Source organism: Melospiza melodia, chromosome 6 (genome assembly GCF_035770615.1).
Source record: "Melospiza melodia melodia isolate bMelMel2 chromosome 6, bMelMel2.pri, whole genome shotgun sequence".
NCBI classification, from domain to species: Eukaryota; Metazoa; Chordata; class Aves; order Passeriformes; family Passerellidae; genus Melospiza; species Melospiza melodia.
The window spans coordinates 24,853,834-24,879,205 of record NC_086199.1 but is presented as its reverse complement, the minus strand read 5'-3'; the positions used below and the strand labels follow the sequence as shown (position 1 = coordinate 24,879,205).

General features: G+C 45.8%; 1 protein-coding gene across 1 annotated transcript; it reads right to left on the bottom strand.

Annotated features, from left to right (window-relative positions):
- Window positions 1-9,256: 9,256 nt before the first annotated feature.
- On the bottom strand, window positions 9,257-11,269 carry NKX2-8 (NK2 homeobox 8). The gene is made up of 2 exons (XM_063159389.1): window positions 10,860-11,269; window positions 9,257-9,801 (listed from the first exon to the last, which is right to left on the bottom strand). The coding sequence occupies exons 1-2, from the start codon at window positions 11,023-11,025 to the stop codon at window positions 9,257-9,259; spliced, it is 711 nt and encodes a 236-aa protein (XP_063015459.1). The 5' UTR covers window positions 11,026-11,269.
- Window positions 11,270-25,372: the final 14,103 nt, after the last annotated feature.

Sequence of the window (25,372 nt, the reverse complement as noted above, 5' to 3'; positions counted from 1 at the left end):
TTTGCCCAAGGTACAGAAAAAAGGGGAAACCAGTGCAAGTCAATGTTATTACAAATATGATGTAGATGAAAATCTTCTGTTGTGAAAAATGCCTCTCAAAGAGGGAGACTACCATACAAAGATAGAAGTATTAGTAATGATTCAATTACCTGAAATATCTCTGAAGACAGAGCATTTGAGAAATATCAGTCAGATCCTATCTGTGGGATCATCAGCTGATTCTCCAATGGTTCAGAGTTTTGTTGGTATTGAGTTTGTAACCTTTGTTATTTTTGGATTTTATAGGTGATACTGATAAGGATTGTTATTAATGCTATATGTATACTTTTAAAAGGTTGTCATAACCCCTTCAAACACTTCCTGTTGATAAGTTGATTATATAATGAGAATTCTCAGAATTTATGATAAGAATTATTATCAAGGTTTTGTTGTAATATTTACAGCCAGCTTTCATGTGTTTCACTATCTCTTTGTGTGATCATCTACAAGACACATGTCTCTTCAGCATCTTGTATTTTTGTTTCTTAACTACTCATGGTTTTTGGGTTTCTTTTAAGTCCAGATTGCCAGTTTCATGGTTTTATTCAATTATTATTTCTTCAGTTATTATAGAGTACTTCAGCTGAGAATTCAAGAGGTTTGCTGTGTTTGAAGAATTTCTATCCTGACAGGAGTTTCGGAGGGATTCAATTATTTAATGGTCTGATTGATCTTTAATCCTAAGGTTTCCTATTCATAATTGCTGTTTTTAAGAGTCTTGTTTTAAAATGTATTAAGTGATGTCCATCAGTTAGAGTTCGAACGCTGGCCAAGTTCTAGCTCTACTTGAATGGAATGATTGACAATCAGCCCAGATGTTTTCTGCATCAAAAAGTATTCAAGTCCTTTTGGCTTGGTAATTTGACCATATATGATAGCTGAGCTTGTTTTCAAAGGGAGTTTGGAGAAACATGAATCCAGACATGAGTTCTCCAGTTCTCTGTTGTTTTAAGGTTCATCAGCTGTTGCAGACTCTGGGATGACAGTTCAGTGTTGTAATGATTGATAATTGTGTGATTTCAGATGTGTTATTGGTTATGTGTATTATCTGATTGATTTCTAATTGCTGTTATCTTACATTTCCCTCTGCAATATTGCGTAGAGACCGAAACAGAACAGATCAATGTTTTATTTTCACATCAGAACCCATTCTTCACCTCCAAGATTTTGAGATAATCCTCCAGTCCCTGCGGGGACGTGGGTTTGTTTGTGTTTTAGCAGGTGCAAAAGTCCAGGTAGATCTCAGTAAACAATGTGAAACTCGATCAAATGCATGAGAATGCTGACAAAAAGCACGGGCAAGAAAACACTGACCATTCCACAAGCAGAAAAAAAGAGGCACAGGTGTGGACTGCAGAGATTCCAACTCTTGTGCTTCTTCCACAGAAGATTGTAGACTTTGGGTTGCTTCATGGATGAGAGCCATGCAGTGATACCTACTGGTGTCACTGGAACTTTGCCCAAGAGACAGGACTTTTTAATAATTGGTAAGGATGGAAGCAGCATCCTTGGACTTGTCATTTATCCTTCAATCGTTTCGGCAAATCAGAATGAAGAGCTGACAGTTTTAGCCAAAGCTCTTCAACCACCACTGACTGTCCCAGAGAACACGCCGGTAGCCAAAGCCATCACTTTGCCACCACACACAGCGGAACAAGTCATGCCGGTGTTTGATCAGCAGGACTTTGCCTCTGGAGACCATGTCCATGGAATTCTCCAGTGTTTGTCATTTGGAAGAAAACTTCAGGCTCATGGAGACTGCTGCACAACCTCAGGAAGATCAACAAAGTCATTAAGGACATGGGACTGCTTCAACAGGGATTTCCTTCGCTCTCAATGATTGGCCACTTGTGATCATTGATCTCAAGGACTGTTTCTTCAGCATCCTGCTCCATCCAGATGATGCTCCTCCACTTGCATTCTACGTCCCAAGCATCAACAGGGAGGAGCCTCTGCAAAGGTACCAACCCAACAGGAGCTGCAAGAAGCTCGTGACTGTGTGATTGCAGAGGTGCAGAAGGCAGGACTGGAAATCAGTGTGTCCAGGATTCTAGAGATCGCACCATGGAAATACCTAGGGTGGAAGATCTCAGAGTGAAAAATAAGACCACAGAAAATGGAAGTCAGCAATTTGCACGACCTGCAACAGCTCTCGGAGAAGTCAACTGGATGAGAACAACCTTGGGGATCACAAATAATGACATCCCAGAGGCTCAACCTTTTGGGAGAGGACAATGACATCAAATCTCCCAGAACTCTTACATCTGAAGCGTGGAAAGGACTTGAGAAAGTTACAGAGGTCTCCAAAGACGATCCTCAAAGACCTGGAGATGGCATCCCAAATTATCATAAAAGCAAGGGCAAGGTTGCTGACAATGCCAGGCAGGAATTTTTCTACAATTCATTTGAAAAAAGTTTATTTTGACTGGGTGATGGAGAAATCAAAATACTTGTTAATTGCATTGTTGGAGTACCCAGGCATTTGCACGATTCGTTTTCCATTTGCGCAGCACATCTTGACTAAATGTGGGCAGCCCAGGACGAGTGTATTTCAGCTTCAGGTCATCTGGAATCAAGTCCTGCAGAACTTTTCTTTTGGGCCACTCTTTGGCCAGCTCTTCTCCTGCCAGCTCATGGAGATAGTAGATTGCCACCTTTGCAGATCTCCTCTGAACTCTGCCTGCGCTGTTTTGCTCCCGTTTCATTTCCTTCAGGTTCTCCATTCTCTCCTCATGGAAGAAGGTGACTGGCCCTCTTCTTTTTGCCCCTGGTCAAAGGACGTTTCTTCTGTTGCTTCTTGGGAGAGTCTTTAACATCTTTGCCTTCCCTTTGCTCACATTTCCTCTTCTCCACCCAGGGATGCCACTTGAAATTCTTGTGTCAACAAAAATGAATTTTTGTATAAAATTCAAACTTCCGGAAGTGACACAAACAGAAAATAAGACAAATCGATGTCACTCTAAATCATCTTTTTTATAGGAATGCATCTGCTTGGTGCAAATACACCAAGGTGACAGCCAAAGCATTACTCCAGGTTCCAGCACAATTACCACAGTGAATCTTTTTCATTTGTGGGGACAGAATTTGGCCTGCTATCCCTGCAAATGTCAAAGCTGGTCCATGCAGCATTAGAAGAATTTCATTGCGAACACCTGATTTGAGAATTTTTGAAAGAGCAAACACATAAGGGGAAAAGATCAGTGGAACAATACAGCCCAAATTGTGATGATAATGTACACACGTGGGACAGGGCTTGGAGAATTGCAGCTGCAATTTTCTCCCCACAGACAGCATTAGGGGTGGCCTTGACCACTGCTGCCAATTCCACAATTTGTGGTGAACCTTGGACTATTTTTACATCTGAGTCCCATCCCCTGTGACTGAATTCTGCCACATGATTACTGATTTGTGAGTTTTCCCTGAACCATCAGTGAATACTGTTATCCCGTCCAATGGTTCCTCACTTATTCTTGGTTTTTCCCTATAACATATTTTTGATTTCAGCAATCTGTGACCTGGAAAACTGTCTGAGTTTGAAAATTGCACAGTAGTAAAATTATTTTCCCAAGATCATTATATTAGACATGAGTGAAGAAAATAGAGTGCTAAATTACTGGCTTAAAAAGAAAATATGAGGGAGGAAAGAATATTGACACCATCTCAGGCACCAGTAGAAGGCAGGTAAACCATGGACAGGGGAAGTACTTGGTGATGGAGGCAGAACTTCAACATTAAAGATAGCAACAGTAGCATCCTGAGGCCAGTGTAGCAGAAGTAAGGGGAAAATCTGAGTAAAAACAGTCTCATCTGCCTTTTAACTGTGCATACAAATAGCATAGAAGGATATCTGATAGCAGGAAACTCCCTGAAAGCAACAGAGAAATGGAGGAGATCATGAGGACCTCCCAAATGGGCCCAGCAAACAGCAGAAGAGGAGTTTTCTGAAGTGTGAATGCAAAGCAATCATCATGGATGATACTGCATTTTGCAGAAAGCAGATGTGTCCAATTAGGAGCTCTACATGAATGCAAACAAACAACAGGGGTTTTTTTCTCTCCAGATCGATATTTTATTATATTTTTAAATGGCTAGATTTATGACTTAGTAAAATCATGATTAGTGTTGAATATCATAAAGCCATTACCTTAGTACCAAAACCACCACCAACTCAAACAGGAAAATAAGGACATAAAACTGTGTTCTCAGTGTAAAAAGTCAGATGCTTCCTGCCAAAAAATATTGCAAAGTCAAACACTGTGGGAATATCAAGTAATCACTTTTGTCCACATGATGAACTAATGAACAGGGCTGTCCTGCATGGGAGATGCCCATGACTGTTCAACAGCAGCAAGGACAGTCCCCTGAAAATACATCCTATGCACCAAAAGTGGCAAGGAAATTTATTCTTTTCACTGTTTTTACTGGTTTACCTATGTCTTTTTGCTGTGTCTCTGTTTCTTTTCTCTTTTTAAGTATTACTCATCTGGAATCAAATTCCATGAGATTCTGAAGAGGATATCTAACTCTGAAGTTTAAGAATTAGATTCAGCAAAGGTCTGTGAAGAAGTACATGTTTGGGTCTCCTTTTATTCAGGAACGTAGCCTGAAACCAGTGGATGTCAGAAATGGACTTTTCTCCATGTTGGTCCTGAATATTAAAAAATTGTAGCTGTGTCCTGGAGAGATTTTTGCTTTTTCCAGAATGCTTTATGACCTCTTTTAAATAGAAAAACGCTGGAGAAAATAGGATGAAAACTGCTGACATCCTTGGCCTAGAGAGCTGATTTCCTTCATCATTTAGAAGGTAATTGTGAGCTTGAGTACCAAAAAAAAGCAACCTGATCTCATAGCTCAGTAATCTGTGCTTGGTGACAGACAGAGATCTCTTTAGGCTTGTTACACCCAGTAGATGTGTGGGTTTTTAAATAATTTTAATAGTGTTACTGTTGATCTGAGCTCCTGTGCTCCTGAGTGTTACCTGAGCTCCATGCCTGAGGAGCATAAAGCAACTTTTCTGCTATGGGTAACTCTCCACCCATTGCCTCCTTTCCCTCTTTAAACTGAGTGCCATGGTTTAACTCCAGCCAGCAACTGAGCACCACACATTCTGGTGCTGAGGGATGGGGGAGGGAATTAAAAGGAAAAAGTGAGAAAATTCATGGGTTGAGACAAAGGCAGTTTAAGAGGAGGAACAGAAGTCACTCACACAAACAAAGCAAAACAATTCACTTCTTCTCATGGGCAGACAAGTGTTTATCAGACAGTTCCCCAGTTCCTGGGGAAAGCAAATTCCAGAGCTCCGAATAACCCCTCTTCCTCCTCCTTCCTCCTTGTGTCTTAGCTGTTCCCATCTCCCAAGAAGCAGCAGCTGCTGGGGACTCAAGTCCAGTAACACACGATCTTAAATGATGAACTGCAACTTCTGAAGGTCACTGAGTACAGGAAGAGCCAGAACTGGGCTACTCCACAAACAGGGTTGGACACCACCAGTTTCTGAAAGCAAAGTGAGCCCACTGTGACCCTAGAGCATCCGCTGGGCTCTCAGCAAGGGTGGAAGGCCTATTCCTGTCAAATGCTATGAGGTGCAGGGGTATGAAACTCCAGAAGTTTTGACAGACCTGACTTGCACTTAGATATCAACACACTCCAGGGGGTTCCTTAACCAAGACACAGATATTGCACGGCTGCCAGGAGCCTTTCCTAAGTCAGTGACAAGAGAATTTGCAGCATGCAGCTCTGCTTCAGAGGTGATGTTTTTCATCTGTTGTAACTTTTAAAATGCACGGTGTGTTTATGTACAAAGACAAATGATGAATGTGCATTGGCAGGGACACACTCAGCTTGTTCATGTAATATTACAAAGAGGTTGGATCATATGCTATTTCAGAACTGTTGTACAAAGAATAGAGGCAATCTGGTGACTTGTTTTAATGTCTTAGTTCTAAGTTAACAAACGTGTCCAGGGGCTCTCACTGAAACAGGGCTGGGCCTTTGCAAAGTCAATAGTTTATTTACTAACTAGGAATAAAGCACACAGGAATATGTTTGTAGATGTTAGCAATGCTTTTCATTAGCTGAAGATGGCATTAGGTCTTGATAATGGTATGCTTATTCATTAGTTTCAGTGAAATTCACAGGCCTGTTTGCAGAGTGAAAGTAACAATGAGGCTTGGTGGAGAAAAATAAAGAGAAAAGGCAGAAACTGTGCATTCACCCCTTTGAGGAGGAGGCAAAAAATCCAAAACCACAACTGAGATGATTTTGTGCCTTTACAAAAACAAGTCAAAGTAACAGAAACTACACTGGAAGGTGCTAAATTTCTCTTGCCCTAAAGCTGTTATCAATAGCACTTGTTAAGAAGTATCTCTTATGTACAGTTTAACCATTGGTAAAGTTAACTATTTCCCTTGTTAAATGTGCTTAAAATTTAGACAGATTAATTTGTTTCTGTCAGGAAGAAAATAAGTTTCAGTCCCACCCTATCCTCTTCACAAGACTTTTTCTTTACTGTAAATCTCTATAGACTACTGAATTGCCTCATTACTTAATTCATTCTTTTTTCTACTTGGATGCATTAAAATAAGGGGGATATCTTTTTCTCCATGCTTGAACATGACCCTGCCATCTTCCCTGCACCCCTGTTGAGATGCCTTCACTCACCCTGCTGGAGCACCACATCAGCCTTAGCCAGTGCCCGGGAATTGCACCTTTCCCATTCCCTGGGCTTGGTCAAAGGTAACACTCACAAATCACACATTTTTTTTGTGAAGAAACCCACATCAGGTGACATTGCTGCTGGTGATCAGGGAAAATCGCTGCAACCTGGGATTGGGAAGGGACATCCCCTGTCATTACCCGGGTGTACAGCAGCTCATAAAAGCAGTAATTTAAGGAAGCCCTCCTGTTCTGCAGAGCCTTCCCATGGCCGTGTGTGGGCTCCTGGGCAGGACAGCAGCTCAGATGAGCGAGGAGCCAGGGAAGGACCCTTCCAGGTGAGGTGCTGCAAACACTCGGCAAGCTGACGGAGGACGGATTTGCGCTGAAGAGGAGCAGTCTTGTCTCGTTGTCTTTGTTTCCTTTTCTAATGACGTTATCACACTATTTTCACAGATGATCCTACTGCATAGCTGGCTCGCAAAGGGTTAAAATGGTGGGCAGCATCTGTACTTTTAAAACTACATGCGACAAAGTCCATTGCTTGAAGTCTGGGTCCTTTCTACCCCCCGCCCCTCCCCAGCTTCCAGTAATCATTTATTATTAGAGGGGTTTTATGATACAAATTTGATAATCTCCCATACACATTGGCGCTGTTCTAATTGGAGTTGTAAGCCCATAAAATTCAAGCCCTTTGTTTTCATGAAGGCCACAAGGTTTTAAAAGATGCTATTGTACCGCCTAAAACCCATAAAATTGTCACTAGGGACTGATTAAACAGTCCTGAATCGAAACAGTGCGGATTTTGTCTAGGTCCTTTTCATGCACAACAATGCTCTTTTCAACCTCCAAGACAAAAGGAGGTTTAAGGAGCGATTCTCTGGGAGATTCTTCTAAGATAACCCCATCCATATGGGAGACAAGGTGGCCAGCAGCTGAGACGAAAAAAAAAGATTTCGGATGGCAGGAGGAAAAATAAAGGGAAAGGGGCGGGGAAGGACAACAACAACAAAAAAATCAAAACCCAACAACCAACCAACCAACCAAACAATAAAGCCAAACCCAGGTGACACAGAAGCTGTTTCCCCAGGTCCTTCCCGCACAGCCCGGAGGCGTGATGCGCTCCGTGCCTCCGTCTTGGCGCACGGCCTCCTGCCCAAGCAGGGAAGGAGATGTAGGTGGGAGGACTGGCGTCCCTGCGCTCTCCCCAGCCCTTCCTCGCTGTAGCTGCGGCTGATTCTCCCGCACCGAGGGCAGAGGCGACACCGAGCAGCCCCGGTGGAGGGTGCACAGCCCCGGGTAAGGCAGAGCTGCGAGGAGAGCGGGGCCATTCCGGCTCGGGAGGCGGCCGAAATCACCCACGGAAACTGGTGCGTGCTTTTGGTCGCCTCCTCATCCTCACGGCAGCACCTCCCCGCTTCGCTCTCCGTGCGCTCCCCGGCATGTGTAGGCAGCGCACCACATCCCAGGGGCATACCGCGTCCAAAATTATCCCCTTCCAGGGAATAAATCAAAAACATATGTAATAAAATCCCCACTTAAATATCTTCTGCGGGTGCCTTTCCGTCGACACCTTTTCCTCGGCGGCCACGTTGTCTGCATCAGTCCCCGCGGGGTCTTTGCCCCAAAAATTCCCTCAGCGTTCGTGGTCCGCAGGTGCCGTCGGAGGGATGGAAGCCGCCGGTCTAGTCCATATTTCTGGAACCTGGATTTAGCTTAGTAGGGAGTTTTATAGGGTTTTTCCCCATTGGCGGTTGGCAGATAATAGATATTATTATTATTTTCACCCCAAAGCAATAAAATCAATAGTTTATAAAATAGTTTCAAAACATAATTTTCTTGGCTGTCCTTCCCCAGTCGAAATTTGTAACGGTTTCAGGCTAACGGGAAGATTGGCTTGATTCTGGATCCTGCCTTCGTGCCTCTATGGACGACATCGCCGCTTAAAACGCAAAGTCGCGGGAGTGTGAGTCGCCAGAGCGGGGGACTCTGGGCTCACGCTTCCCGTAGGAATTATGACCGCGTTTACAGTGAGATGCTTGCAGCAAAATTTATTTGCCGTTTTCTGACTCATATGGATAAAATAAAAGAATTCGAAAGTCAAATTCGACTGGAGATATTGAGACAAGTATTTAAGATTTTATAGCACGGGAGGCAATCCTACGAAACAGTCCCCAATCGTCAAAACTACACTTCTCCGCCGGGAAAAATTTATTTGCCAAAAATCATTTTATTAGTCACTGGAAGAGTCAGCTATTTTAAAACACACTAGGTCGCTAGGATGATCATTAATTTTTAACAAGGAATCTCTCGAACAGGAGGAGGAGGAGCGGAGGTTTTATAAAATTCGCGCCTCACGCGGCATCCTCGCCCTCGGGTGAGGCCGGTGTAGGGGAGCGTGGCCCCGGCCAGCTTCGTCCCGGCCTGCCGCCGCCCCGGAGCCGCGCTCCGCCGCCGTGCCCGCCGCCTTCCGCGGCGCCTTGGCCGCGCTACAGCCCGGGGCTGGGGCGGGCGGCCCCGCGCCCGTGCGATGAGTCCGGCCCCGGAGGGCTGAGCGCCGCTGTCACCATCCCCAGGAGACCACGGCCGGGTGCGCTAAGTGCTGGTACGCGGGGAAGACGCCGAGGGCGGCGGCGGGCGGGCAGGCTCGGTAACCCTGCAGGGCGAGGGCGGCCTGGGCGCTGCACCCCGCCAGGGCGCAGCCCAGCTTGGGGCGCGCCGCGGGAGCCGGCGGGCTGGCGGGGCAGCCGCGGCAGGGCTCCCCGTCCCGCACCAGCACCGGCACCACCACCCGGCGCAGCAGGGCGGGCGGGCGCGGCTGCGGGCTGCCGGGGCCCTCGCTTCGCGCCCGCTTCATCTTGTAGCGGTGGTTCTGGAACCAGATCTTCACCTGCGTGGGGGTGAGGCTCAGCAGCCGGGCCAGCTGCTCCCGCTCCGGCGCCGAAAGGTACCGCTGCTGCCGGAACCGCCGCTCCAGCTCCAGCGTCTGCGCCTTGGAGAAGAGCACCCTTCGCTTCTTCTTCTTCTCCTCGGCCTCCGAGCCGCGGGCGGGGAGCGACCTTTGGGTGGAGTCGGGCAAGCTCATCTCCGGGCCGCTCTCGTCGGAAGCTGGGGACAGCGAGTGGGTTAGAGAGAGGGAGCGGCCGGGGCCGGGGAGCGCGGCAGGCATCGAGGAGGCCGCCGAGAGCTGAAACGCCTCTCGCAGGGAGAGCCCCGTCTGTCTACCGGGCCGGATTAATCCCAACAGTCAAGGAGAAATGTGAGCTAACCCCACGAACGCATTAAACCGAGCCCACGGCACGGAGCCGGGCTGGGACCCGCTTTTCCCCGCCGGCAATCCCAGCAGGGACGCGGCCGCTTCGCCGCGCACAGCCCGGGGGTTGCGGGCTGCAGCCCTCGTGTTCCCTGGGTGCTCAAACAGAATATGGGGCTGCCCGCTCCTTTCGTATCTGCTTTTCACTCATCGCTCGATTACCTTAATATTTAACCTATCCCGAGGCTGTTCCCCCACCCGTTCAAAGGACGATATTCCCCCGAGCACCCTGTATACACAGGTATACAATAAACACCGTGTATCTGTGGCACAATTCATGCGTGCGAGGTGCGACCCATAAGCTGCCCGGCTGGGTTTGCGAGCCGGAGCCCGCCCGCCGCGCTGGCAGGTGCGTGGATCGAGGCGGCAGCTCGGGGAGGCGAGGCACGGGGTGCTCATTTAATTTCCTCTGCGGAGCGTGGGGTGGCCCCAAACCCTTGAGCACAAAAAGACGGGATTTCTTGCAACAGTGGGACGGGGTTAAAAAACTGATCCGGGAAGTAAGCTTAAACGATAAGCGTACAGAGAGAGGTGGACGCAGCCTGAGATTTTGGTTTCTGCCATAGCTAGGAATATGCACTGATCTACCAAAAAACCCCAAAAAGCCTCTCAAAATAACCCACAACGAAAGCCAAACCATCTTTTCTGTCTTAAGATCGTGCCCGGGACATTTCTGCTGATTCGTTGTTGCAATTCAGTAATATTTTATAAAATTCCCAGCCTGGACTCCCTCGATCCTGTAGGCTACGTACACTCTCAATTCGCTGCTTCGCATCTTCGTCAAAGGAATGGGGGGAAACAAATATAAGATAATTGTGCGGAGGTGGCGAATTCCTGTCCGTTTTATACTCACAGGGATAGTGATTTCTGTCTGTTTCTATCCACCCTCGATACGGCGAGCCGGTGTAGTTCTCCGCTGAGTGGCGATGGTCAGAGGCTTGCTTTACGCTATTAGCATCCTGCTCTGGTAAATCCAAAATGCTCCTCACTGTAAAACTGATCCTCCCAGATGTGGCCATGGTAGGTTGCGCACACACCCCCAAAAAAATATCACCCCAAACCGAACCCGCTTCCTTAAAAGCTGCGAGGAAAGGATTGCGTCCTGTTAGTGGGGAATCTCTCGGCTCGAGAGGACCTTCCTTTCCATCGCCACCTAACCCCAAATATTAGTGTCGTTTACAGAGGTGTCCTGTTTATATAAACAGTCCTCCCCACTGCAAACACTGCCTGCTTTCAAACCGTCCCTGTCTATAGGATGCTAAGTACCTGAATTAGTCAAGTGCTAAAGCCCTAATGGGAGTAGGTGTAACCCCCCCTCCCGCCACCCCCATGAGAGAATAACCCGTTACCTCCCAAAGACAGCAGGAAACAGGCGTCATCATTACATATTCTGTCTGATTAGCCAAAAGTGGGGACAGATAATGGTAATTGTTAGCAGTGAATAACATCTTGGGTGGCATGTGGATGACCAACAACCACCCCCCTCCATCCGCCACCGAAGCCACCAGCGTCCCTTCTATCCGCAGACAAAGTGAATCCTCCCAGGACATCCGCAGAGCATGCCGAGAGCCCCCTCCCCACTTCTCCCTCTTTATTTCCCCCCTCTCTTGCCTCTTTCTTTAAATATGGATGGAATTTAAGTCGTTATTTGTTTTATTTGCCGGGCTGTTTGCAGCGCTACCTCAAATTGTCTTCTTGCTGTTGGCAGGTTTCCTACCCTCAACGGGGCATTTTTCACACCTCGACTGGGCTCTCGGCGGGGAAGGCTGGCGTGTGCGTGCGTTAAGGAACGGGATCTCTGGCATGGGGGTTTTTGCGTCTCCTGGGCATGGTAGATGGAAGGTGCACCTTTATCTCGAGAAAGATGATAGCGGGAGCTTGGCATACTAGGTCCATAAGGAAGAGTCAGGAAGGGGGTAGGGGTGTGGGTGGTTTTTTTTGTTTTTTTGGTTTTTTTTTTGTTTTTTTTTTTTTGTTTTTTTTTTTTTTTTTATCACTAACCCAGGGAATAATCCCATCGGGCGGGGTGTGTGAGTGACTGAAACGACTCCAGCTGGGGAGGGGGAGAAAAGATCAAACACGGCCCGTCTATTTATCCGCGCCGTCCCTGCCGACCGCCGCTTCATCTGCCGAGAGAGGCAGCAAAGGCAGCCGAGGGCCGGCGCCCCCCGGGAGGAGGGTGCTGACACTGTCTGGGCGCGGCTCGGGGACGCCCGGCGGGACAAGCACCTTCTCTCAGCTTCACCCCCGCTCCTCCTTTCACCGGGCGGCCCTGTCCCCGGGCGAAGCTGCGGCCGGGCTTTGCCCAGCCTCGGTGGCCGCCGAGAACTCGTAAGAAAATACGGCACAGAAAGAAGCACCCGGCGTGCCGTTCAAACGCAAGCCCGCCGCGGCAGGGCTCGGTACAAGTGACCGATGGGGGCGATGTTTCACGCGGGTGGCGCAGCGCGGCTCAAGCCGGAGGGCGGGGGCGGGACACGCTGCCTTCCCCATCGCTCCCCGCCGCCTGGGCGGGAGGGACCGGCGCACGCCGCGGAAAGCAGCGGGAGGCCGGTCCGGCTGGATGGAGCAAGGCCTGGAGAGAAGGAGGCACCCAGGCTCTCCCCGGCAGATCAGCTTTCCTTTGAACGCGGGCCGAGGCTCCCCCAGCGCATCCCCGACGGGGAAACGCCGCGAACCCCTGCGGGCCTGCAAAGGGAAACTCAGACACACGCGGAGATACTCATCTCTCCGGCCGCTTTGTCGGTTCTTATTTCCCTGTCCAAACAGGCATCTATCAGCTATTGTGTATAGATTATATCTATCCAGCCCCTCTCTCGTCCCCCAGACCTGCTGCCCGCGTGCCCCCGGCCGCGACCGCCCCTCCCCGCCCTGCTCTGGGTGTCGCCTCCGGGAGCAGTCACAATTCCCGGGAAAATGTCAATGGGCAATAGCGGCGAGGGAGAGGTGAGATTTATATCGGCGAGATTTGTGGGCGAGATGAACGGGGCACAAGGCTTCATTTGGCCACCTTCCCGCATATTTCTTCTGGACTGGACAGGCTCCATATAAACGATTCCCAGGCCGTGATTACTGCAGCCACCTATCAAGCGTGCCTGGTGACAGTAGTTATCTCCCAGCTCCGAGCACAGCCTCCCAGCCGTCCTGGGTGGTCGGAGCGAGGGGAGCACAAATACATGCCAACTGCTAGGCCGTGAACAAAAGGGAAATGTAGCCCTATGTCCCGGACCTGTTGGAAGCATTTGTTCCAGTCAAGATTTTGCATTTGTTCAGATCTGGAATAATAGGTGATTGACGCCTTCCCACAATGTGCTTTAACTCTCCGGGATAAATCGGAGCTTGTTCCTTGTTGTCATGGTTTTCAATAGGGTTCAATGGGATTGAACCACTATCGACTCTGCTTTACGTCTCCGGCAGCCCCGTCCATACAAATTTATTAGTTACGTCTTTTTAAATGAGATTAAATTGAAACGACGTGTCCGTCCTCGGCGGAGCGGCTACTCCCGCGGTCGCCCCTGTGTCCCCTCGGGCCCCGAGCGCCCGTGTCACCGCCGGGGCAGCCCAGGCCCGCCGGGGGGACAGGACAGGACAGGACAGGACAGGGGCACGGCCCCCGCGCTGCCAGGTACGGCCGCGCTCACCTGCCCGGGCCCGGCCCCAGCGCCGCCGCTGCCCCGCGCTCGCCAGCGGCCCGGCTATAAAGGGCGACCGAAGAGTGCTTATTAATATCTTGACCCCACAGGCAAATATTTGCTGAATGCCTGCGCAGGAGAGGAGCTTCGGGAGGGTCGACCAGAGCAGGGGAGGGGGCCGGGGTTCAGAGCGCCACAAACTTATACAGTATCCGAGGTGGCTCTTAAGAGGAGTTTGCCAAGGACACTCGAAAGAAAGTGCAAAAACTTTGCAAGGAAAAAAAGTCAGGATGAGAGAAAGAGAGTCTACTTCAGTGACCTCTCTTAGCCTTTTAATCTATTTAACATCCTAAGCCCACACTGATGTGTAGAAATAAGTAAATGGTACTCTTCAAGCCTTAAGAGCTCTTCAGCGTCAAATATTTGCACTTACTCTTAGAGTTTTTTCTCAAATAGCGCAAGACGCATTCCCCTTGGACGAGCCGAGCTGTCTAAATATACCTACGCATTGTTATCTGCGGGAAACGGTTTGCTTCAAAGGCAGAACGTAATAACCCGAAATGTTTCATCTCTTGGTTTGCTTGAGACAGACTTGGACGCTTTTCAGCTCTGGCTGCCCGGCCTCATTTCGGGGTTTGCCGGTTTACATTTCACTCTCTCCCGCCAGACTCCCGCGTGTCTGCCCACGGGACTCTGGCGCTGCCGTTCCCGTGGGGAGGCATCCTTGGACCGAGAGGTGGGTTTGCCCTCACCTCTCTGGACCGGCCGCCCCGGCGGTATCCACGGGAAGAGACGGGGCAATCCTTTCTCCGGGGCTGTTAGTACGCGGCAGGGCCCGCGGTGTGCTCCGCCCGCAGACGCGCTGGGGTCCTTGGCAGGATCCGCCCCGCCATCCGTGGGCCCGTCTCTGTGGGCCCACGGGGTGAGACCTTGTTGGCCTCCGTGGGCCCGTAGGGGATGGCTGCATGTGCCCGACCGCCTCACCCCTCCAGATAAATCCACAGAAACACTTCGCTCCCCCCAGGCCCTCGCCCATATAAATGAATTTTCACCTTTCCAAGGGGCTTAATTTTACTTTTTTAAGCTTTTCTTGTTTTCACACTGCACGCCGCGCTCTTTTCTGCTCCTGCGCCGACGGCCACCTGCGGCTGCGGCCCATGAGAGACGGGCTGGGAGAGTGAGGAGCCGGCGCCCGGCCGTGTCCCCGCAGCCCTGCCCTGACCAGGTGCGGTGGCCGTGGCGCCCCGTAGGGCGGACACCGGCGGAGATATCCCTGCAGCGTGGACCGGGCTGCTCCCCGCCAACCGGAGCCTTCGTGCCCGAGAGGCGGCCCGGCCCGCTGAGGGTATCCCGGGGCGCCCGGCCCGCCGAGGGTACCGCGGCCTCACCAGCCCCCGCTGCAAACACACCTCCGGCCACCTCAGAAAATAGCGGCTTTTTCTATAATTCCTCTTTTTCCCCCCCTTCCTACTTGAATGGGTTCATTTACTGTGCTCAGTGGAGGATTGCAAAGCAGATTGACCAAATCGATGTATGTGAGACGCAGAAATCAAGTATTTTCCTACACCAGTTTGGCGTCCCTGCACTTTCATAGGGGAGGAGAGGAAAAAAAAAAAAAAAAAAAAAAAAAAAAAGGAAAAGAAAATGTTATCAACACACAGTCCGTCTGGCTCTCATTGGTGTAGTCCCGGCTTTAAGGAGGACCTCTCCACAGTGTATCTGCAGGGATGTTAAATGAAATACTCTGAAGTGACTGAAATGAAAACCTGATCTCACAGAATTTAATGTGAATTTTGGAATTTATTTTCAAACAGGCAAAATTCCAAAAAAATTTTTTAAAGCAGGCAAAATTTCAACTTCTATGTAAAAACCAAAGAATTCTTTACTTCATTTTTCCCCAGTCATGAATTTTCCCATAACTTTACACCTTTTTTCTTCATTATCTGGAAGTATATATCTTTTATCTTTCCCTCTCAACTACAAACCAGTTTAGATTTTGAAAATTAATATAACCACTTATTTGTCCTTTTGCTTTGCAGCTGATACTCATTGTAATACACTTTCTAATTAGGGCAAGACTCTGGAAGACATGGAATATACCTTACAGGAAAACTGGTTTCTGTATATTTCTGTATGTTGTATTTGTCTCTCCTTCCTTGTAGAACAATGACATTTGCTGTGCACATTTCTTGATACATCTGAACAACCTCACCAGCTCCTTTATTTCTTTTTTTTTTTTAAATGACTAAATACATCGACTTTAACATATTAAAAACTTCAACAAACAAACTTTCTTTTGTAGCCAATTTTGAATATGCTTAATCTCTGGTGAACTAACTCCCATCCCATCAAAATCATGAACCCCTTTCCTATCAGTTTTATTTTGCTGGGTTTTCTTGTTTTGCTTTGTGGGTTTTTTTGTTTGGTTTTTTTTTTCTTTTTTTTTTTTCTCCAGAGCTTGTTAATTTAAAATAAATAATAATTATTAAATCTGATATGTGCAAAGTATGCTATTCAAGACTTACACTTTTTATGAAGCCCTCCATTATCCATTCTGCATTTAAACAGGAGACTTTGCTCCTTGAAACAGGGATGTCTCACCGCAGTGGAGGATTCAGGATTGAGTTTTACATTTGCTCTGTGTAATCATCCCAGAGAAATTATTTTGCAAGTTGATTAAAAGAAAAGCAGCAAGGGACAACCCCGCATTGTTCTGTAAGTTGGTTTGGGACTAGTTTGTGCTGAGCCAAACTGGTGTAGACAACATGAGCAGGGCTCGCCAGCTGCTTGTGCTTTCCTTCCTTTGGGCTCCTTGAAGCTCAGCTCCCAGGAAAGACTGAGGGGATGGGGCTTTTGCTTCCCCCTGGGGTTATTTGGCTCATGAAACTGCAGCAGTTGCTCTGTTAAGAGCTGGCTGGAATACAAGCTCTGTACCTACCACCTCTGCAATGCCATTTGTCTCTTTGCCCAGCTTTTACCCTGCACTCTCAGCCTTCACGGGATGTACAGAGAGGCAGGTTCCAGCTGAGGGGTAAAGCTTGCATAATCAGGGCATAATCTTGGGCCCAGGTTCAGCTTGTATCTGGAGCATGTGGCCTCTGCTCCTTCCTGGGTAACACCCCTGTGTAAGATGCTCAGGCTCCCAGGGGAGATGGCTCATCTGGAGCTCAGGGGCTTCAATGACCTTGAAAGGGGCTACTCAGGCCGAGGCAGAGACCCTGACCCAGGTACACCTTGCATTTAGGCTTCTAAGCACTCTTTGCTTCACAGGGAATTAGGTGCCTAAAGCCTCTTGAGAATCTGGCTCCAAAACTGGGTGCTGCTAGGAAATCAAGGAGAGTGGTAAGCAGAAGGAAAGTCCTTAAGCAGTTACTGAGAAGCTGCAATAGAGGACAAAAGTTTCCTTGGGAAAAGCTGTCCTGTTGACCAATGCCATCACATTCAACAGGTCTTCATAATGACAAAAGGTATTTTGTGCTTTGGATCATTTAGAAGCATATATACTTGATATCAATGTGTAATTCCTTGTTCTACACTATATTGTATCGTTTACATTTAAAAGTAGTCATTAAGTTCTGATAAATATCCTCTATTAGTGAAATTCTACCAAATTATTAGAATAAAACTGGCTGCCAAAATTTCAGAATTCTACAAGCTCCCTTTATAATTTTCACTGAAAATCCTCTGAACATCCTGTGTCATCAGAGCTTGCATTAAGAAGCCAGGAGAACCTGTAGTAATTTTTCTATCCTGTCACACTTTCTTAAATGCCATTGATAATTTTCTTGGCTTGTACCAGAAACAGTGTAGTCAGCAGGAGTAGGGAAGCAATCCTCCTCCTATGCTTGGCAGTGGTGAGGCCACACCTCAAATCCTGTGCTCAGTTTTGGGTCCCTCACTAAACAAGAAGGACACTGAGGTGCTGGAATGAGTGCAGAGAAGGGCTACAAAGCCAGAGAAGGGTCTGGCGTGCAAGTCTGATGAGAAGCAGTGGAGGGAATGCATAACCTTATAACTCTCCACAACTACCTGAAAGGAGGTCACAGTGACCTGGACATCTGTCACTTCTCACAAGAAACAAGTAATAGGACAAGAGGAAGTGGCCTCAGGTTGCAACAGAGGAGTTTTAGAGGATATTAGGAAAATTACCTAAATGGAAGGATTCTCAAGCAGTGGAACAGTATGCCCAGAAAAGTGTTGGAGTCACTGGAGGTATTTAGAAGATGTGTAGATGCAGCACTGAGGGACATGGTTTAATGGTGGCCTTGGCAATGCTGGAGTAATGGTTGGACCCAATGACTTTAGAGGTTTTTTCCAACCTAAATAATCAAAACTGAGCAGCTAAGCTTTAAAAGATCTGGTCCTCATTTTGCTTTCATGTTATATAAATGTAGCCCCAAAGGGCAATGAGGACTCCAATGAGGCACATCTAGTTTGGGCAGAGGCAGAAATGTAGTCGTTTAACTGAAACAAGAAAATCAGTTTATGCAGCTACTTTACATGTAGAATCCCCTCAAGTTGTTTTCTCAAAGGTTCATTTGCACAGCAATTGTCAAAATCCAGCTTGAGTAATAAAGTAACATGATCTAAAGGAGATGTGCTAGATGAGGATGGAGGAAATTCTGAAATGTAGTTTGGTTCTGCCACTTTTATCCCATATGGCTTTGTGCTTCCTCAATCTATTTCCTTGCCTTTAAAATAGGGTCAGATTCTACTAAATCAGCTTTCTCTAACAACTGCTGTAGTTGTATATGGTGTGAATGTTGGATATCCATATAGTGCATTAACTACAAAAAATGCCTTAAAAATTCTAAATAATTACTCATGTGAGTTTGTGAAAACAGGTATGTATGGAAACATTTGTGTTTCATTCTGGATTTGTGTGTGTCATGCTTTTGTTCAGTGAAGCTATTCAAATGGCTGCAGTTGTCAAGGCAGAGAAGTTATGATTCATATGTTGAAACAGCTGCTGCAAGAACATTTCAAAAGAAAAGTTATTTGGGTGTTTTACTCACCTGCAGAGCCAGTGACATCATATTAACTAACAGCTTCCAAAATGTGAGCTGCTGGAGCTCCCATAAAAAAAGCCAGAAGCAATTGCTCATAAAGTTTTCAGGCAGGCACTGGTACTGTTAAAAAAGGAAAAGTTAATTTTTACTTATGGGCAGCAATTAACGATGTAGATAAATCCAATTTGCTTCCACACCACTTCACCCCCACTTGTCATCATGTTCCTCTCCCAACTTCATGGCAATGCTCAACTGCTGAGCACACAACCTGCTGCCTTGTTAGAAATTAATCTTTGTGAATGCTCACAGATGTGCTTTTTGGGTTTTTTTGACCTTGAGTGGACTTGCATGATGTTTCAGAGTTATGTACTCCCCTTGAGATTGCTGTGGGCAGGGGCAGGCACTGGAGAGTGATTTAATCCTTGTGGGTGTAGAGACAGGGCAGAATCTGACTCTGCTTCATGCCCTACAAAAACAGCCAACAAATCCTCTGGCAGGTTTGTCAGAGAAGATGCCAGCTGAGGCATCAGACAAATCCTGAACACACAGGCTCAGGAAGCAGGGGGTACAAAAAGCCAAGGGGCGAAAAGAACGCACAATAACTAATAGTGAATAAATGACTGCTGACCCTCCCCATCTCTGCCCTCTTTTTCAAGCTGATCCCAGCATAACGTTGTACATCATTGTTGTTTTCTTTAGGAGTGTGCAGTCAGCTCCACACACACAGTTTTAAACTCAATTGAATCATTGCTAACTTCTCTGGTGACTTATTGTGCACTGACATCCTTCCTAAATTAAAATACAAGGAATTAATAATGCTGGGGCCTTTGTTTGTGATATTTTTGCAGATTTTTGCAGGTCAAATGCTAACCACTTGAAATACCTAATGGTCAGTTCTGTTTGAGTTAGAGCAGCTTACTTTTTTGGGTACCACAGCTAAGTGAGAGCTTTCACTGAATTTCTCAAAATTATGATATTCCCCAATTCAGGTTTGTGAATATCCCTTTCTGCCTCCAGACTTGGGCACTGGGTGAACAAAAAACGTTTCCAAGATTTTCTCCCTCATATTGCAGTGCTTAAGCCTAGTGACAGGGAGGAAGAACGGTGGATGATTAATTTTAAAACAAAACATTCCTGCCAGCCCTCTGCAGCTAAATGGAAGTTGTGGTGACTGCGGAATTTATGGAGAGTATTTCAAAGTGAGATATATTTATCCCATGACAACACTCTATTGCCATGACATTTTGTGGCATACCTTTAATAATGAGCAACCTTTGTATAATAGTTCACACTTTATGGAATTTCTTGCATCACTGAAAAAAAAAAAGCTGCTTTATGGTTTTTGGAGCAGACATATTCAAATTTTTTTTAGTTTTTTTTTCTTCCCTAATATGTTTCCTTTCTCTGTTTTTCATCCAGCCAGCAAAACATCTATTGATTAACAATAAAGCTGAAATTTCAGCTCACAAAATCATGTGTATTATGGCCAACATCAAACAGATTTACAAAACTTAAAGTAATGATTAATAGTAATGGCTTTAGAAGGATGACTTCTTCTGTGAATTCAGATCTGGTGCATTGATTTAGTAGGCATTTAAGGCTAAACAGTCAACATAAGTTTGCATGACCCATATTTAATCTGATAAATATTTTATGTTTCTTTACAGCAGCAGCTGGTTTATTTTATGTATTTAAGCAAAGAAGTGCTCTGTAAAGCTATTCTGTGCTTCGGTCCATAATAAATGTTTTCTTTAGAGTAGGGAAAAGTTCAGCTGTGCTCACATAGTTACATTATGCATGCTTTCCTGCTGTACCACGGGGGGGAATTGCATTTGCAAACAGAAAATAAAAATGGAATGGCAGAGGGGGGGAAAAAAAGCAAACATTCTTTTTAGTGCCTGTCTCGCAGACACATCTCAAAACACTGAAGGGAAATGATTGAAAAACCAGTTTTAGCAAGGATTCCTCAGAAATGACAGCGATGAGCAGCCGGCCAAGGGCTGCTGGGCCCGTGTCCTGCCTGGGGATGGTGGCCGCAGGGAAGGTGGCAGCGCCGGTGCCGCCGGAGCTGGGGCCGAGCACAAAGGCTGAAAGAGCGACCACCCAAAGTGGGGCCGCTCGCACCCGGCACGCACAGGGACCTGCAACAGTTGACCTCAGCCTGTGACCAGCAGAGTAAAGAGTCCCTAGCTCAGAAAGGTAACTCGGGCCCTGCTCTTTAATGGCTTTGTGTATCAGGATAAGCACCTTATAATGAATGCAAAAACTTTCTCGGTAACCAAGTGCTGCTGGGACGGGATTGGGAGGCTGGGGCACTCCTGGGAGCAAACCTCTAGCAGCCAGCAGAGCTCAGCTGCTCTTTTTGTACAGTACTGCCTGAAGGGCCAGGCAGCAGAAAGCCAGGCTGCTAGGCAGTACTGCAGCACTCAGTTTATAAGTGTGCATCTGCATCTTCTGATTGCTTAGGTCACCAAAATCAGCAGCCTCAGAATATCCCATCAGGACTTTTGGAATGGAGATGGAAAACCATGTAATTCTTACAGTGGCAGCAAGTCAGCAAGGAGATGTATTTTAACATCCACAAAATCAGTACTTAAGCTTTCCTGGACCTAGAAGGTTCTTTTGTGCCCCTAGGTGCTCCCAGGATGCTTTTTTGCACCTTAAATAAGTATTTGGCTTGGGATGCAGATAAAAGATACTGCTTCACTTAAATAGTGTTGCAGTTTATTGTGGTTTTTGGTCCTCAGAGGGTTTTAATTTGTTTGGATGTGACAGCTGTGTTGCAGCTGCAGGCAAAATATTCTGTCTTTCTTTAGTGTCAACAGCAACATTTTTAGAAATTTCCTGTACTGCCTCGTTTGGTTCTTTTATTTTTTCCAGCTTTTATTTTATGTAATTAGTCTTTGTACGCAGAGTGTTTAAGTTTGTGTTCTTCCTGCTCATTTTTGATCCTCATACGCTCTGTTTGGTGTTTCACTTGTGCAGTAACCACTACAGCAACATTTTCCCTTTTCCTCTTCCAGATCCAAAACCTCAGGCTACAGAATTTGCCTATGACTGTGATGTGAAATGCATGTTTCATTTTGTGTACCACACCCAGTGAAGGGAAGCCTGGCTCAGAACTTTTTCAGATTATTCTTCTGCATCACTAGCCCTATCATTTGAGTTACCCTAACTATAGAACATAATAGTGCAATACAGTATCAGAGCCTGGATTTTCAGTCCATTGTGAAGATGTAACACTCACTGACATGAGTCTTAGTCTGAGATATTCTCATTTATTCAAGGCAGCTATGCCAATTGAAGCACATTCAAATCAATATTGACTAATAAGCTCTCAACATTCTTTTAAATAAACACACTGAGCAAAACAACAAAAGAGAAATAAAATGCAGGTAGACTTATGAAAACCAGGGAGTACTGAGATTTTGTTATACATAAAACCAGATTTTCAGTGTGTACTCTATTGCCCCACTGACTTGGTGGAGCTACCTAGGTATAAACCAGTTAAGTTCCTGGCTTTAACTATTTTACTCCTTTCTTTATTGCCTTACCATTCCAGGCTTTCAGGAGAGACAGGAGAAATGAATGCTTGCAACACTTGAAAATGAACTGAAATTTTGCAGTGCTGGTTAAGTGTTTAACTGTTTGTCAAGGTTAACAATGTGTTTAGTGTGCACACATGAGGGAAATCTTAAACAAGTGGATTTACAGAGCTGAGCCTTTGCTAGACTGAGAGCATAAAGGCCTGTAACTACAAGCTGGAAGATAACAGCTTGAAAATATTGCTAAAAAAATAAACCATAAATCTCCACAACCAGCTTCAGATAATGTCATGGGAACAGGCTGCATGCCAAGAAGCAGCAGGGAAGGTGAGAGCTCATGCTGCTCCTCAGCATCCAGCAGCACTCCAGCACGGACTGTCCGCTCCCAGCCCGGCTGGATGCCCAGGGCAGGCTTGTCTGGCAGCAAATTGCAGCACACAAATAGGAATAACAGAGAAGAGAGCCAGGCAGCGCAGCTTCCAGACTCTACAGCATTTTAGAGAAAGGATTGCACTAAACAGAGATGTTATTCAGAGGGCAGAAAACTCATTTCCTTTTTCTTTTTCTTTATTTCTCTTTTTTAGTTATTATTTTTAACTTTTTTCCCATTTTTTTCTTTTTTTTTCCTTTTTTTTTCTTCTTCCACATGGTGTCATATATAACTATTCCATGGAATGACAGCTTGCACAGCTTCTGTACTCTGCAATAATATAGGTCCATTAACTTTTATTGAAAATCTACCTCCTTTGCCCATTTCTACGGAGCTGTTTAAGGACACACTTGTTATTAAAGAGCTATGAAAACACTCAAATGGAAAAGGCAGAGTTTGTAACAACATACTAAAGGCTGCAGTCTGGCCACCACTGGTAGGAGTTTACTTCCAGGGAGTACTGGCATTAGCTTATGTCCCTTCAACTAGTGGAGAGGACAGTGCCACAGCTTCTGGTTTTTTCCCTGACAAGTTTTTGGCCTTTCAAAATTACTTGCTGTTCCATTTCTGCTGGAAAGCTGTAAATAGCAAGTAAGCTGTTTGCATGGTTTCTCTGTCTCTGCGTTTGAACACGTCTTCCTCTCCAGATTTTTTCCTGGGACATAATCTGAGATGTACATTAGCCTATCAAAGAAAGAATCACTATAATTAGCATTCAGCATCAATATTTTAGAGGAATTATACAGTTCAAAATGTTATATTTACATCAGAAATAATGTATTAGCCTCACTGTAATCTTTCTTAAGATCACTACACAAGTAAATATTTTCAAGAATTTTCAACAGAGAGGGTTTTTTTCAGATGCAATATGAAAAAAACATGCTGCAATGTTGCTCTTAAAATGAGCTATTATAATGATATTGTAATAGACAACCTGGTTCTAAGATCCTTTTGAAATATTATATCCTGCATAGAGAAAAGCTAGAAATTAACCTTCTTTGAAAGCTGTTTCTTTTACGTTCATATGATGTGAGGACTTGGGACTTTGAAGGAAAAAATCAAATTACTATAAATCTGTGAGACTCATCAGCCCTACAAAGGCCTCATCCCATTCCTCTGACAATACAAAATGCCTTTCCAGGGCATCTGCATTGTGTTTGTATCTACTTTAACATACGTTGATGTTTATTGGCAGAGTGAGGCCCTTAGTTCAAATAACAAGCTGTGTTTCTATTTTTTACAGTAATGACATATTACATTGCAGTCTTGAAGAATTAACATGGTTCAGGGGACTCAAATTAAAAGGTAGCGATAGAAACAGAAAAATATTGATTAAGCCCTAAATGCCACTGTGCGCCACTGGCTAATGTACTAGGAGGCAGCAGAGGGCTTGGAGAACTGAAGCTTGTGGAAATGCACCAGGTTGTTATGGTCATGTTCTGTGTAGGTGTCTCTAGGGTAGGACAGCCAGCATAAACAGTAAAAAGTCACATAGATGTTAGAGACTTGTGAGTGGGACAAGGAAGCTGCTGGGACCTGGACATGAGAAGAACACAGGTTGTTTTCCCCCCTCCTGCATTCCCTTCTTTGTTATAACCTGAAATATTTCATGGCAGCAGAAAGACAGCACAGAAAGAGAATCCTAGCAATGCTAATTTTTAAAGTGTCTTTCCTTCCCAAACAAAGTCCTTTAAAACTGGTAAGTAAAAAGCTCTTGTCAGCCTTCCAATCCATTTATTTCTCTGGCTCCACAATGTGATTTTCCTCCTTGCATCCTTCTGCAGCCCGCTGCTAGTTCTTTGTTGTCTGAAGACTCACTAAGGTGAACAGTTTACCTAAGTTGCTCAGGGGAAAAATATGAGAATATTTCATTTTATCAGCTTGAAGTACTCTGCCTTTCTATGGCCGTAGACAAATCGACAAATCACGCAGGCCACCAGCTTTGTCTTGCAGTACAGAAAAGGCTGAAGATCTCCAACATTTTCTAGACTTTTCTCTCTGGAAAAAATTAAATTGCTCAAGTGAGCAACTGGTAACTGAAGAGAACCTATTATCTGAAGCTGAGAGGTTGACTGCAGCTTATTCAGAGGGTGAAAAGCCCTTTGCATGCGAGTAAAAAAAGGTGTATGGTTTTTCTCAGCTGTTCAACCCTCTTCTAATTTCATTGTGACTCAACCCAATGAGCTATATAAAGTAAAATACTTTAAAACCTTAACTTCAGTTTTAGGTTCCATGGAATCAGCAATAATTATAATAAATTGGAGCACCTTTATTTGATTCCTGTTTACCTCAAGTCACTTTTCACATCCATACAAGTGCATATGGTCAAAAAGCAGCAATTCTGAAGTAACAGGGAGTACACAGAAATGCTGTGATTATTTCCCTTCCTAGGAAGAATTTTAGCAAGCCCAGGAATTTTTGCTGGTTTTACTACAATGTGTCGTCTTAGCCTTTCAAGATCACAAAAGCAAATATAAGAGGGATATTGTGAGTTTTTGCAACTCAACAGCCCTCTCATCCTCTGAAACTGAGATTTTCAGCCTAGCAGATCGGGATCAAGGCAGTGAATGTAGCCAAAGGTCTGCTCTATTTGCTGCAATGACCTTTGAAAGAGGAATCAGCTGAAGAGTCAGGTACAGAGATTAAGGAGGGAAATCTTTGTGTAGTGGATAAAAGTCATTGCTTTGAAATGTTTCTATGTCCAAAAGCAGCCAAAGTACTGCACAGGTCAGAGAACTGAAACTCTCTCT